The sequence below is a fragment of the Bufo gargarizans genome, chromosome 6, assembly GCF_014858855.1.
Source record: "Bufo gargarizans isolate SCDJY-AF-19 chromosome 6, ASM1485885v1, whole genome shotgun sequence".
In the NCBI taxonomy this organism is placed as follows: domain Eukaryota; kingdom Metazoa; phylum Chordata; class Amphibia; order Anura; family Bufonidae; genus Bufo; species Bufo gargarizans.
Genome location: NC_058085.1, coordinates 107417860 through 107432693, shown reverse-complemented (window position 1 = coordinate 107432693; position 14834 = coordinate 107417860). Strand labels below are relative to the sequence as shown.

The 14834-nt window shown below is 43.2% G+C and overlaps 1 protein-coding gene across 1 annotated transcript in view; it reads left to right on the top strand.

Annotated features, from left to right (window-relative positions):
* The first annotated feature begins 1126 nt into the window (after window positions 1–1126).
* CNTNAP1 (contactin associated protein 1) overlaps window positions 1127–14834 on the top strand; it is a 122920-nt gene continuing 109212 nt past the window's right edge. Inside the window, exon 1 of the mRNA XM_044297491.1 lies at window positions 1127–1306. Within this exon, the coding sequence (XP_044153426.1) occupies window positions 1243–1306 (64 nt within the window). The 5' untranslated portion in view covers window positions 1127–1242. The remainder of the gene's footprint in view (window positions 1307–14834) is intronic.

Below are 14834 nucleotides of genomic sequence, written 5' to 3'. Positions count from 1 at the left end.
ACGCGTTAACTACAGGGGAGGGAGGGGGGGGCCATTGGCTACCAATGAGTTAACTACAGGGGAGGGAGGGGGGGGGGCATTGGCTACCAATGAGTTAACTACAGGGGAGGGAGGGGGGGCCCACTGGCCACCAATGAGTTAACTACAGGGGAGGGAGGGGAGGCTGGCCACCAACGAGTTAACTACAGGGGAGGGAGGGGGGGGGCCCACTGGCTACCAATGAGTTAACTACAGGGGAGGGAGGGAGGGGGGGCTGGCCACCAATGAGTTAACTACAGGGGAGGGAGGGGGGGCCGGCCGCACTGGCCACCAATGAGTTAAAAACAGGGGGCAGTCATGTACACAGTTTTTTAGTATATTCTAACCTGAAGCGTCCCCATCACTATGGGAACGCCTCTATGTTAGAATATACTGTCGGATCTGAGTTTCACGATCTAACTCATATCCGACAGTATATTCTAACATAGAGGCGTTCCCATGGTGATGGGGACGCTTCAAGTTAAAATATACCATCGGATTGGAGAAAACTCCAATCCGATGGTATAAAAGGGACTCCTGACTTTACATTAAAAGTCAATGGGGGACGGATTCGTTTGCAATTGCACCATATTCTGTCAACGTCAAACGGATCCGTCCCCATTGACTTGCATTGTAATTCAGGATGGATCCGTTTGGCTCCGTGGATCCTCCAAAAATCAAGGAAGACCCACGGACGAAAAAACGGTCACGGATCACGGACCTGCGGACCGTGAAAAAAATACTGTCATGTGCATGAGGCCTTAAGCCGATTTAACACAGTCAGTGTTTGATCAGTGATAGTGAGCAAAAACCAGATGTGGGTCAAAACACAAAGAACGGGTGCAAATCCTTCCACTTCTCATTTTGGCTTACTATCACTGATGGAAATCACTGATAAAACACTGAAAGGTGCTTTGGTTATACATACATCTTTATAGCATGAGTTCACAATGCTACAAGTAAATTGCCCATAACAAATATGTCTTCCGTCTGGCTTCATTAGTAGGCTGTCATGTGATCTCCTCTCCCAGCCTTGCTAGGATGCCCTGTGTGAGTGTGGGAATGATAGACTAAGCAGTCTTGGCTCTGCGCTGCTACGATGCTTCAGTACAGAGGAAGCTGATCCTCCCTCCTGTATCCCAGCTTAATGCATCTTTAGAAGCCTCTGGACCAGCTCATGTCTAAAGCTGCACGCTTCTAAATTACCAGAGGGAAAAGAAAACCATGTCTCCCCTATTATTACTCACATGGGTTGCTGCGCTTCAGCAAGGACATCTGACCCTGGCAGGTAAGTGGAGGATTTAGCAATGACTTTTTTAAACTTAAATATATCATGTTGGATATGTTAGAGAGTGAGCTGGCATGATGCCTTCATAAAGTTGTGATCTGCAATGCAGTGCTGGGAGCACATGCAGGCACACCAAACTCTGCCCTGCATTGCAGTACTCCTGATCCCATGCACCATCCTTCCTTGGTCATGCCTTTACAACACTGGCATCCTTGTCAAAAACCTTGCAGGCTGTCCGCCTGCCTCTATACAGTCTGCTGGTCACAATATGCCCAAATATTGACTCTGTCAAGTTTATATACTTACACCCTGGAGCAACAAAAAATTATTTTTTATTTTTTTGGGGAATGTCCTAAATCCTTAGTTCTGGTGACTTCTTCTAAAAGCACAATATCTGATTGTTTTTTTGTTGGGGGGGGGGGTTTCCTACACTAGTGTTCGGAGCCAGATCTGCAATCGCTGCTTTATCTGTGGGTGTTTTTTTTTTGGGTCCTATCCAAGAATCAGAGAAATCACATCACAATTCTTAATATGTATTTAAAGGCGGCTGTGAAAAAAATACATTGCTAAGCAACTAGAGCGGTTCTGATCACAGTTATCAGTACAAGTAATTAATTTTAACTATGCTAAATGTTAGTGAGGCGTCTGATTTACATATTATGTTAGTTTTTTTTTTTTTTTTTTTTTTTTTTTTCAAGGGAGGTTAACTTTTACTTATTTTGCACACATATGCTTTCTTAGGCAATGAAGGATGGGCTATGGCTTGAGTCAGAAAAGGGTTAACGGACCATGATGCAGAACTTTATTCCATATGACCTCACTGCAGTACCGTAACCACCCTGCCCTGCACATCTCAGCTCTCGGTGATCAGTCGGGTTTTTATTTATTTTTTACGAACTGCATTCATTGACTTTGACTATAACCTTGTCGGTGTTCAGAGGGAGGTCAGGTTGTCATTCACCGGGAAAAGGACACCAATTGGGTGTGATGTACGCTGGAAGGATTTTGCAGAATAGACTTGAAGAAATTTAACAAAATTAGTATGGAAAGAAAACTTTGTTATCTTTATATAGTGATTAGTGGCACAGAAGCTTGAGAATACCTCCCTTTCGAGCTCAATTAATTGACTTGACATGGAAATTATATATTTTTTCTGCTTTCCTCCAAGTTCTGTGACAGAGGATTTCATGTGACTGGGCCATTCATTTTAACCCTTTCCCAACTGCTGCCTTACATGTACAGCGAAAGTCAAGACTATAAAGCTGGCGTCTGCTGACGAGCTGAGCAAGCGCCATAGCTGCCTGGTTTCTGCTGCCTTACACAGCAGCCACCTGGAGGAAAAGTCTGTGATTGGTGACTGCAATGGTAATTCATTGCAGTCTATGGGGAAAAGCAATGAAATGATCAAATGTTAAAGTCCTCTAGGAGAACTTAAAAAAAGTGAAACAAAGTTTTTCCGATATATAAAAATACATATTAATAATAAAACAAACAACAACAACAAAATATCATAGGCATTGGTGTGTCTCAAAACACTCTTGCTAATAAAATCTAAATGTATTTATCCCGTACGGAGGATGCTGTAACAGAAAAAAAAATGTAATAAAAAAATTATCAAAAAGTCATACATACCCCAAAATGCGCCCTCAGCTCCATAGAGGCAAATATAAAAAAGTTATGGGGTCAAGTATTAAAATAAAACTGTATAAATGTGGTATTGTTGTAATATTACTGAACCAGAGAATGAAGGCAATATTTCAGTTATACCACATAAAGAATGCAGGAAAAATGAAATCTATAAAACTGTGGCGGAATTCCTTTTTTTTTCCCCCAGTTCCACCCCATTTGGATTTTTTCCACTACATAGTATGCAATATTAAATGGTGTCATTATAATATAAAACTCGTCCCTCAAAAAAAAAAAAGTCCACGTACATCTGTGTGATTAAAGAAATAAAAAAGTCATGGCTCCGGGAAGGCAGGTAGTAAAAACGGAAAATCACTTGGTCAGGAAGGAGCTAAACTAACATTCTTCTCTCTTGCTGTGTCACCTTTGAATAGTGTAGACTTGTAGGCAAGGTTAAAGGGGTTCTGCAGAGGAGAGATTATCAGTTTAAAAAAAACTGCAGAACCCCTTTAAATCAGTCTCCAGCCTAAAAAGAAAACTTAGGCTGGAGTAATTTTTTAGTTCTTTGTATGTTTCTAACTAATCAAATGTAAAGGCTTTACAATGCACTTACTGCATGTACAGGTTCACTGAGGGTCACATGACCTGTGATGTCAGCTTTTCTCCCTGCTCTGATGATGTTTCATGCATTAGCGTGACAGAGCAGATATGAGTCTGTACACCAAACATCACTATGCTGGCCACGCCCCCCTTCACTGGCTCCTGCTGTCTGCTCTCTCCCTGAATTCTTCAGAAAAAACACATTCAGCAGCACAGACTTAGGGCTGAAGGCTTTACTGAGTAGCTGCAGGCAGTGAAGAGACAAATGCTGGGCACAGGAGCTGACAGACTACAGGAGTTCTGCAGAGCATTGCACAAGCACAGGTAGGGGGAAGATCCTGTGTGTATCAGCAGTGTCATTGCACAGCTGGGACTTGTAGTCTTACACATACAACATGCTGCCGAGTCTCCCAGCAGACAGACATGTCACTAAGGGCAGCACTTGGTTTGGTCCAGCCTATGCACTTACAGTAAGTCAGTGGCCTAGAACGTAGTGCCCTAACCAGTCGTCCTGCAGCCCAGCTTCTCCTCCTGCAGACCATTCTCAGGTCTGCAGGAGGAGAAGTTTGCTATGCACCAAACGGGAGATGTGGAAATGTCCCCTAGCCTATGCAGCTCTGTTGATTCAGCTGCACAGACAGAACATAAAATTAACAAGGGTGGAGCTGGGCAGTCCAGAACGTAGGTTGAGTTGAAAGCTGGGCATCCATATTAGGCCCCATGCACACGGCCGCTGCCCGGCCGTGGCCATATTGCGGCCCGCAAATCACTTGAATGGGTCAGCAATCCGGAGCTGCGGTGCAGAACGGAGGCATGGAACCCCACGGAAGCACTATGGAGTACTTCCGTGGGGTTTCTCTTCATGCCTCCGCACCGCAAAAAAATAGAACATGTTTTGGGGTGCGGATGGATCATTGACCCATTTAAGTTGAATGGGCCTCGATCCGTCCCGGCCGCCGCACTGACGTTGCCCACAAATTGCTGTCCCCAATGCACGGAAGGGCCGCACAACGGCCGTGTGTATGAAGCCTTAGAATAATTTGGCCAAGCCCACTAATTTCGGATCTAATGTCTATGGGGGTTCCCAAATTTCCCCCGACTGCTGATAATCGGACAAATGAGGATCTGTTTGTTTGATTTCAATATGCCCAGTCCTTTACCCCAGTGATAAGCCAGGTTTCTTGATCTTCTTGAGAATACATGCTTAGCTGAGCGTGCATGTACCTAGTCGGGTCAGGAGAAAAAGCTGACAGCCATACAAGCATTTAGCCGATAGCTATCTAAGCTGTATGGCCACTTTCTGTGTTTATAGGGAGAAACTCATTCCCCCCCCCCCCCCCCACGCCTGTTTATGGCATAAAAGAGTTGCAAATCCACAGACTGTGGGGGAGATTTACTAATAAAAATGCATCATAATCTAAAGACATACTTATAGGGAACTTAGACTGTGAGCCCTGTTGAGGACAGTCTGTAAAGCGCTGCGGAATATAGTAGCGCTATATAAGTGCATAAAATAAATAAATGTGTGCCAAAAACTGGTGTACATGCTTCGGACCACAGTTTTTTTGTGTTTTCCACAGTTTATGGAGTTTTGTTCTCTCCTCACATGTGTTATACCATACTTTACTTGCACATTTCTACGCATTGAGACCCATAGGTAAACTAATAATATATAGGACTTTAAGTACAGTAAATAGAGTAATATTAAATAGATTTTTAATAAACTTTTTCTTAAAAGTATATGATTTACAAGAAGCTAAAAATTGCCCCAAAAACTGCCCAATAGGAACCTGGTTTTACAGTTCAATTTTTTAAATTCAGTTTTCTTTTCTACTTACTTGTGCCTATTTGTCCATCCATTCCATGTAATTTGATTGATTTTTCATCTATATATATTATATGTCCCTCTCCCATTTTCCCTCTGACCAGCAGTAAGTGGGTCTTAGTAGTCTTCTCTGTTTTTACACCTTAAACCCATCCTGTGTTGGTTTTCCCTGCCTAGCCATCTAATCATTTCCTGTTCCATTATAGATCAGCTACTAACAGTATTCCCGGAAATACATTGTTTAATTTTATTGCTGATATGTCATGACTTGGCATATGCGTACTGCCGTCATGGGCCCCACTATCTGTACTTTTTAGTGCCTGATCAACTAATGGATTTGTTATTGCCTCTATTGCCGATTGGACTCATGTCTCTGAGGGACATGGTCTGAGCTAGAAGGTTAGGGTTGGGGAGTTTGTGACCACTGGATACAAAACATATATTAATACAGCGTGAAATTTCTATAGGCTACAATTCTTATGTTTTACAGTTTTTATGTACATAAAAGTGCACTGCAAAAAGTATGTATAGGTTTTTTTCTCCTCTAGGAGTTTTGGAGTACATCTTAACAGTTGAGAGTGGCAATAGCTTCACATATATTGTATGTATCACATGTTGTGAATGTATACTTTATCCTATAATAACGTTTGTTACTTGATTAGTCAGACAGACTACATTTATATAAATGGTCAAAAATGCTCACCCATAAGTTTTATAGGGGTTGGCTAACGCACAACATTTATCACCTATTCACAGGATTGTTAGCTTCCCCAGAAATCCTACATGGTTCTCCAAAACCCCTGGGAGAATGGAGTAGCAGTGCACATGCTCCATTCATTGTCATCCAGGGGAACCTGTCAGGTGCATTATGCTTTCCCAACTGAGGGCAGCATAGTGTAGAGCCAGACCCACAGATTTCAGTAGTCTGTCACTGTTGTGATGGCAGTCAGTATTTTTTAATGTCGTTATGTAGGATGAATATGATTACATATACAGTACAGACCAAACGTTTGGACACACCTTCTTATTCAAAGAGTTTTCTTTATTTTCATGACTATGAAAATTGTAGATTCACACTGAAGGCATCAAAACTATGAATTAACACATGTGGAATTGTATACATAACAAAAAAGTGTGAAACAACTGAAAATATGTCATATTCTAGGTTCTTCAACATAGCCACCTTTTGCTTTGATTACTGCTTTGCACACTCTTGGCATTCTCTTGATGAGCTTCAAGAGGTAATCACCTGAAATGGTCTTCCAACAGTCTTGAAGGAGTTCCCAGAGATGCTTAGCACTTGTTGGCCCTTTTGCCTTCACTCTGCGGTCCAGCTCACCCCAAACCATCTCGATTGGGTTCAGGTCCGGTGACTGTGGAGGCCAGGTCATCTGGCGCAGCACCCCATCACTCTCCTTCATGGTCAAATAGCCCTTACACAGCCTGGAGGTGTGTTTGGGGTCATTGTCCTGTTGAAAAATAAATGATGGTCCAACTAAACGCAAACCGGATGGAATAGCATGCCGCTGCAAGATGCTGTGGTAGCCATGCTGGTTCAGTATGCCTTCAATTTTGAATAAATCCCCAACAGTGTCACCAGCAAAGCACCCCCACACCATCACACCTCCTCCTCCATGCTTCGCGGTGGGAACCAGGCATGTAGAGTCCTTCCGTTCACCTTTTCTGCGTCGTACAAAGACACGGTGGTTGGAACCAAAGATTTCAAATTTGTACTCATCAGACCAAAGCACAGATTTCCACTGGTCTAATGTCCATTCCTTGTGTTCTTTAGCCCAAACAAGTCTCGTCTGCTTGTTGCCTGTCCTTAGCAGTGGTTTCCTAGCAGATATTCTACCATGAAGGCCTGATTCACACAGTCTCCTCTTAACAGTTGTTCTAGAGATGTGTCTGCTGCTAGAACTCTGTGTGGCATTGACCTGGTCTCTAATCTGAGCTGCTGTTAACCTGCGATTTCTGAGGCTGGTGACTCGGATGAACTTATCCTTCGCAGCAGAGGTGACTCTTGGTCTTCCTTTCCTGGGGCGGTCCGCATGTGAGACAGTTTCTTTGTAACGCTTGATGGTTTTTGTGACTGCACTTGGGGACACTTTCAAAGTTTTCCCAATTTTTCGGACTGACTGACCTTCATTTCTTAAAGTATTGATGGCCACTTGTTTTTCTTTACTTAGCTGATTTTTTCTTGCCATAATACAAATTCTAACAGTCTATTCAGTAGGACTATCAGCTGTGTATCCACCTGACTTCTCCACAACGCAAATGGTCCCAATCCCATTTATAAGGCAAGAAATCCCACTTATTAAACCTGACAGGGCACACCTGTGAAGTGAAAACCATTTCAGATGACTACCTCTTGAAGCTCATCAAGAGAATGCCAAGAGTGTGCAAAGCAATAATCAAAGCAAAAGGTGGCTACTTTGAAGAACCTAGAATATGACATATTTTCAGTTGTTTCACACTTTTTTGCTATGTATATAATTCCACATGTGTTAATTCATAGTTTTGATGCCTTCAGTGTGAATCTACAATTTTCATAGTCATGAAAATAAAGAGAACTCTTTGAATGAGAAGGTGTGTCCAAACTTTTGGTCTGTACTGTATCTACCTATACTTTTAAAGGGGTTGTCTTAACTTCCATGATATTTAGTATTAACCATCAATGGGCATGATAATACAAATTAGTGTACAAATACATTAAAACTTCTTTGAGACCAACACCCAAAAATTGCATTGAAAAGTAGTGTTCTGGTGATGGGGATGTTCTCAAAGACGTGGGCCAGTGTCACGAACCAGAAGGTGTCCTACCTCCTCCAAGGGCGTTGTCTTAAGTGAACCCCTCGTTCTTCACAGTACCCCTGCTGGTGGGGATAGACTTTCCCGAGGGGAACACCAGGTCGCTACCTCTTAAGGAGGATAGGCACACGAGGCAGCTGGTCCAGGCGGACCAGGAGGTACCTGAGAAAGGTACCAGAGGTACAGGCGTTGTCGGCCGGCTGAGTCGTAACCAGGACCGAAGGATGAGGCAGGGGCGAAGGCAGACAAGCAGAAGGTCAGGGCAGGCGGCACAGGTACAGGTCAGGCAATCCGGGTCAGCAAAACAAGAGAGTTAAGGAAAGCAGGTAGGGATCAGATCAACAGGTAGCAGATTCCAGGAATACAGGTACAAGCCAGGAACACAAGCAGAAATCAGGAACCTTAGCATGACACAAGGACCTTGACGCTGAGGCATCTGGAAAGGGGGCTGAGCCACTTATATATGCTCAGGAGGGCCATGATTGGTCAGCGAGGTCACATGACCTAACCCATAAAGCCCAGGAAGTGACGCGCGCTGGCCTTTAAGGAAATGCTGCAGGAAAGAAGCAACAAGCATGCTGTGGCCAGGGCTGAGAGGAAACTGTGGAGCGGATCCCAGAACAACAGTACCTACACAGCCAGAGTCCAGGACTGCAGCGGTGAATTGGAAGCACCGGACGCAGATCACCGCTTAACACGTTGCCCGGGACCGCGGCGGTAAGCAGGGGAGCAGCGGTGTACAGCAGCCGCTGTTACAGCCAGTATGCAAAATATGTAGTGGAAACGAAAATCTGTTATAGGAACTACGGTGTGGATAAGGCCCCATTCAGACAACCGTATGGCCGCCGTGCCCGTGTTGCGGACCGCAAACAGTGAGTATGCATTATACGAGCACCGGCCATGTGAACTCAAGAAGGACAGCATCAGTTGGTATGAATGGGATTTATTTATTCTTTACCTCTCAAATTCTGAAACTTTTTGGGATTATAAAGAAAATAGAACACTTGATATGTCTGAACATGGTAAGAGGTTCTATACCCCTGAGTTTACTTGATATTACTGGAGCGCCATATAGTGTATTGTAATTAAGTATACTTTATTCTTTTACAGAATGGAATAAGAGCTAAAGGGGTTTCCAGTTTTCTCATATTGATGAACTGTGCTTCAGATTATTAATATAAGATCTGATGGAGTCCGATTGGAAGAGACTGCAGAGCAAATACGTTCTGTCCCATGGAGCAGCTGTAATTACACTGTTCTGCTGCTGCAATATTGAGTGCAGGTAAACAGTGAGGAGAATGTGGTGCTCATACGAGCCCCGTGGTCTCTTCAAACAGCTGATCGGCTGGGATGTCGGAAATCTGATTCCTGCTGATCTGATAGGAGTGGGTCTCAGAGATGGCTCCTGCACCTATCTCACATTGATGGCATATCCTAGTGAAATGCCAATAACGCCCCCGATGGAAATACACTTTTAAATTTTAAAGTACTCTGCATAGTCCCAGTGATAGTCTAGAATGTTGATTTTCAGGGATAAAAATAATTTTGTTGGGTGAATCCATATTTTTCACTAATTCTTGATTACTTTGCCTTTGGTTTAAATGATTTACTCCAGTCACAGATCTTTAAAGTTGGACAAAGATCCACTGTGTTAATCTGTGTTCCCTGAGTATAGAAAAAGAACAGTGCAGAAAGTCTCAGCTGTTCAGACATTTTTATTCCAAATACTCACAATCAGCACTTTGTTTTTAATGAAACTATGGAATACAAATTCCTTTTATCTGAACAGTTGAGGCGTTCTGCACTTCTCTGTCACTTTTTCCATCCTCAGGGACCACAGATTAATGGGGTTGTGCTGGCAGTAATATATTGTATGACAAAAGATGACCTGAGAATGCCCTATAAAAAGAAGTGATAATCACAAGCCCCCTTCCCCCCCCCCCCCTTTTTTTTTACCCTTCCAATATTTCCTGGTGTTAGGGCAGTGGGTATGGAACCACAGTGTCACCCAACAGATTTGACTTTGTGCTAATCCTAAGGGCATTATTGCGGCAGTCCCCTGGTATTCACCCTTTAACCCCTATACAGGGATTTGGACTATGCTGCAGCTGGAGTAGTCTCATGGAGGTCAGATACACCATTCGAGAGCACTGAGTCGGTCAGGGGCAGGTTAAGGTCAGGGCTGGTGAACTATGTTCAATACTTTAAATGGTCCCATGTCAGGCAGGTAGCAAAGGTTCAATACATAGTTCAAGCACAGGTCAGGTGTTGGAGGTTCAGAATTGAGGAATCAGGCAGAAGTCAGTACACGGGCAGACAAACGGATACAGCACAGGAACTAACACGCTAGATAACCTATTGCTCATGCACTCTATCATAGTGGCAGGTGCCTCAAAGGGGTTTTATGAGAGTTTTTTCCTGATGACCTATCCTCTGGATAGGTCACTAGTATCTGATTGATGTGGGTCCGACAGCCGGGACCCCCGCCAATCAGCTGTTTGAGAAGGCACGGGCACTCACAGTAGCGTTGTGGCTTTCTCTCTGCTAAACAAGCACAGTGCCGTGCATTATATAGCGTCTGTACTTGGTATCGCAGCTCAGTCCCATTCACTTCAATGCGGGTGAGCTGCTCCTAGGCCATGTGACTGATGAACGTGATGTCATATGGCCTAGGCAAAGCTGGAGAAGGCCACGGCGCTACAGTCTTCACAAACAGCTAATCGGCGGAGGTCTTAGATGTTGGATCCCCATCAATCAGATACTGATCATTTATCTAGAGTATAGGTCATCAGTAAAATACTTTCTACCAGGTCTGGTGAATGTAGAAAAGAGGGGGAGGCAACATAAAGGCTGAGCTGTGGCTGCATTGCTTATATGTGGACAGCCACAGGGAACAATTTTTAATATGGCATTTGTATTAACATGGCCACTACTTGCCTAACTAAACATTTTATATAAACCTGGACAACCTGGAGGTGTGAACTAATATTTCCCTTTACAGTGATGAATATTGATATTTGTTTTCCCACTTTCAAAGGTGACCTGTCAGCTTTACTGATGTATCTGTTTTAGGCCTCATGCACACAACCATATTTTTGATCCACATCTGATCTGCAGTTTTTGCAGTTCAGACACAGACCCATTCATTTCTATGGACCACAAAAATGCAGACAGAACAGTGATATCCACATCCTGTAAATTATAGAACATTTCTACTATTGAGCCCATAAAAAAATTGGCATGCACACAGCCAGTATCCGTATTTTACTGATCCGCGGTTTGCAGACTGCAGGAGGAATAACAGATCAGCACAATGCAATTTCCAAAAAATTAATCCACATATGTTATTTTAAGAGGAAGTATTTACTAATATAAGGCTTAAATGGATGGATTGGCTCACTCTGTCAGTCACAACACAAGGGTGCTCCCCCTAAAAAAGATATCCCCAATCTTTCAGAGTAATTAAATGAGAAATTAAATAGCGTGAGGGTCACACCTGCAACTGGAAATCACATGGAAGCCCAGCCAATACGTAAGTGTAACAATTATTTTATTAACACCACACTATATATAAAAATATAAAATGAGGATCCTCAATTTTCACATGAATGTATACATACATATTTAAAATGCATAGAAATTATAAATATCTGTGTAACAATTTAAAATGGACTAGATGGTACAGACTTGTTGTGTTTCATATGCGCAAAGATGGAGGCGCACTGCCTCTATTCAAAGTTCTAACTATGGTCAGTGGTTATATCCAATCCTGACCATAAATGTCTTCACAGCTTATATAGCTTGCTTTGCTGTTAAACCGCACTGTGTAGCTGGTGTATGGTCTAGTATTGCCGCACCTGTGTGGCCGGTAAATGTATTAGCATGAACAGTCTTTATAGTAGGGTTTCTTCACAGCACATGTCCCTGAAACTGCTGTTAAACCGTACTTAATGTAACCACATTACTCACTGTTCTGATGTGGTACAATACCCGATCCTCCGTGCTTAGCGTGGCGTCCCACGTGTTACAGCATAGGTGGTCTGGGTTCCGGTCCGTTCTTTTCAACTGACGAGTGGATTGTTGGGACAGGATAAGCAGTGATTGAGACGCCGGGGTCAAACGTATTCGGGACCCGATGTATATTTCGGCCTTGTTTTAGTGTCTTTAATCCAAGGCACTTCACCGCTTCACCGCTTGTGTTGCTTTCTGTCCGATGTGTGGATAAGCGCTTCCGGAAGTTCTGTGATGGTGCGCAGGTAAATCGGCTGCGGCTTTTTTCCTTTAGTTGAGACTTAATACCAGACGCGTTTCGGAGTTGGCAGTGACTCCTTCCTCAGGACCACTTTTTAATATGGCCACTGAGGAAGGAGTCACTGCCAACTCCGAAACGCGTCTGGTATTAAGTCTCAACTAAAGGAAAAAAGCAGCAGCCGATTTACCTGCGCACCATCACAGAACTTCCGGAAGCGCTTATCCACACATCGGACAGAAAGCAACACAAGCGGTGAAGTGGTGAAGTGCCTTGGATTAAAGACACTAAAACAAGGCCGAAATATACATCGGGTCCCGAATACGTTTGACCCCGGCGTCTCAATCACTGCTTATCCTGTCCCAACAATCCACTCGTCAGTTGAAAAGAACGGACCGGAACCCAGACCACCTATGCTGTAACACGTGGGACGCCACGCTAAGCACGGAGGATCGGGTATTGTACCACATCAGAACAGTGAGTAATGTGGTTACATTAAGTACGGTTTAACAGCAGTTTCAGGGACATGTGCTGTGAAGAAACCCTACTATGAAGACTGTTCATGCTAATACATTTACCGGCCACACAGGTGCGGCAATACTAGACCATACACCAGCTACACAGTGCAGTTTAACACCAAAGCAAGCTATATAAGCTGTGAAGACATTTATGGTCAGGATTGGATATAACCACTGACCATAGTTAGAACTTTGAATAGAGGCAGTGCGCCTCCATCTTTGCGCATATGAAACACAACAAGTCTGTACCATCTAGTCCATTTTAAATTGTTACACAGATATTTATAATTTCTATGCATTTTAAATATCTATGTATACATTCATGTGAAAATTGAGGATCCTCATTTTATATTTTTATATATAGTGTGGTGTTAATAAAATAATTGTTACACTTACGTATTGGCTGGGCTTCCATGTGATTTCCAGTTGCAGGTGTGACCCTCACGCTATTTAATTTCTCATTTATTTACTAATATAGAAATATCAAGAAAGTGAGGTCAGCCTAAAGCAAAAATTTCAAAAATATTTTAAAGTGTGACCATACACCTGGTGGTACACGTAGTCTGAGAGCCATTATAGTTAACATTAAAGGGCAGTAGGATCAACCCTATTAAACCAGCCATGATGCCTAGTAAAAACTTTCTTTGCCCGATTTGTTGCTACATATTAGAGAAATAAGTGTTTCTAAAAATATGCAAATAAGGGCCTAAGTGCACGGAGGGCAGAGCCTTAGCCACTCGGTGCATCTGAGCTCTTTCACTGTGTTTCCCTGGACACTCCCTCTCCACCTAGACATCTGGCCCTGGAGGGTGGAGCGTCCAGGGAAGCAGAGAGGAAGAATAAAGGTGCACTGAGATCTCTTAAATGCAGCAGAACATCAGAGGAGAAAATTTATGGTTTTAATCAGCCAGGTCTGCCCTACAAGGCATTATGGCTGTCCTGCTGACAGATGCTCCTTAAAGGGCATCTGTCAGCAGATTTGTAGCTATGAAACTGGTTGACCTGTTGCATGTGCGTTTGGCAGCTTATGGCATCTGTGTTGGTCCTATGTTCATATGTGTCTGCATTGCTAAGAAAAATTATGTTTTATGAGCAACTGGGGCGACGCCTAGAGGCTCTAGTCTCTGCAACTGCTGCACCCTCTACACTTTGATTGACAGGGCAAGGCACTATGATGTTTTCACTGCCTGGTCCTGTCAATCAAAACATCAATTTTTCTCAGCAATGGGGCACATATGAACATGGGACCAACACAGATGCCTTCAGCTGCCACCGCACATATAACAGGTCAGCCAGTTTCATAGCTACAAATCTGCTGACAGATGCCCTTTTTAACCTTCAATGCCAATACTAGATATATTAGTGTCCGGTTTCATTGGTAAGTGTACAGCGTGACCATGACAGCATTTCTGAATGGGTCCTTTTTATGGCATGTTGTATGAATGGCGCATAGCAGTATGCTCCATGCTCTTTTGGAAGGGGAGAAGAACTTTGAAAGCTATAAGCTATTTAATAATGTAGATATTTCAGCCATGAAATGGCATCACTCAACAGATTGAAAAGGAGAAAGCACGCTCTATGGATATAGCATTTCGTTAAGGAGAATCTGTGCGGCCATTACTTCCTGGAAGGGCAGCGCAGGAAAGTGTTATGTCAGCGAGGTTTCTGCATTGTCTCCACAGCAGAATGCAAATGATGCTGACTGAGCACGAACAGTCCCTGCAATAGATAAAGAGGACTGCTGCATCTCTTTCTGACCTCATGTCCTAGTTTTACCTGCTTTTTAGCTCATTGAAGGAAACATGTATACGTATTCTATACCATATTTTATCGAGATATATCTCATATACTATTTTCATATTTACACATAAAAGGTCACTCTTTTACATAAATATCTAC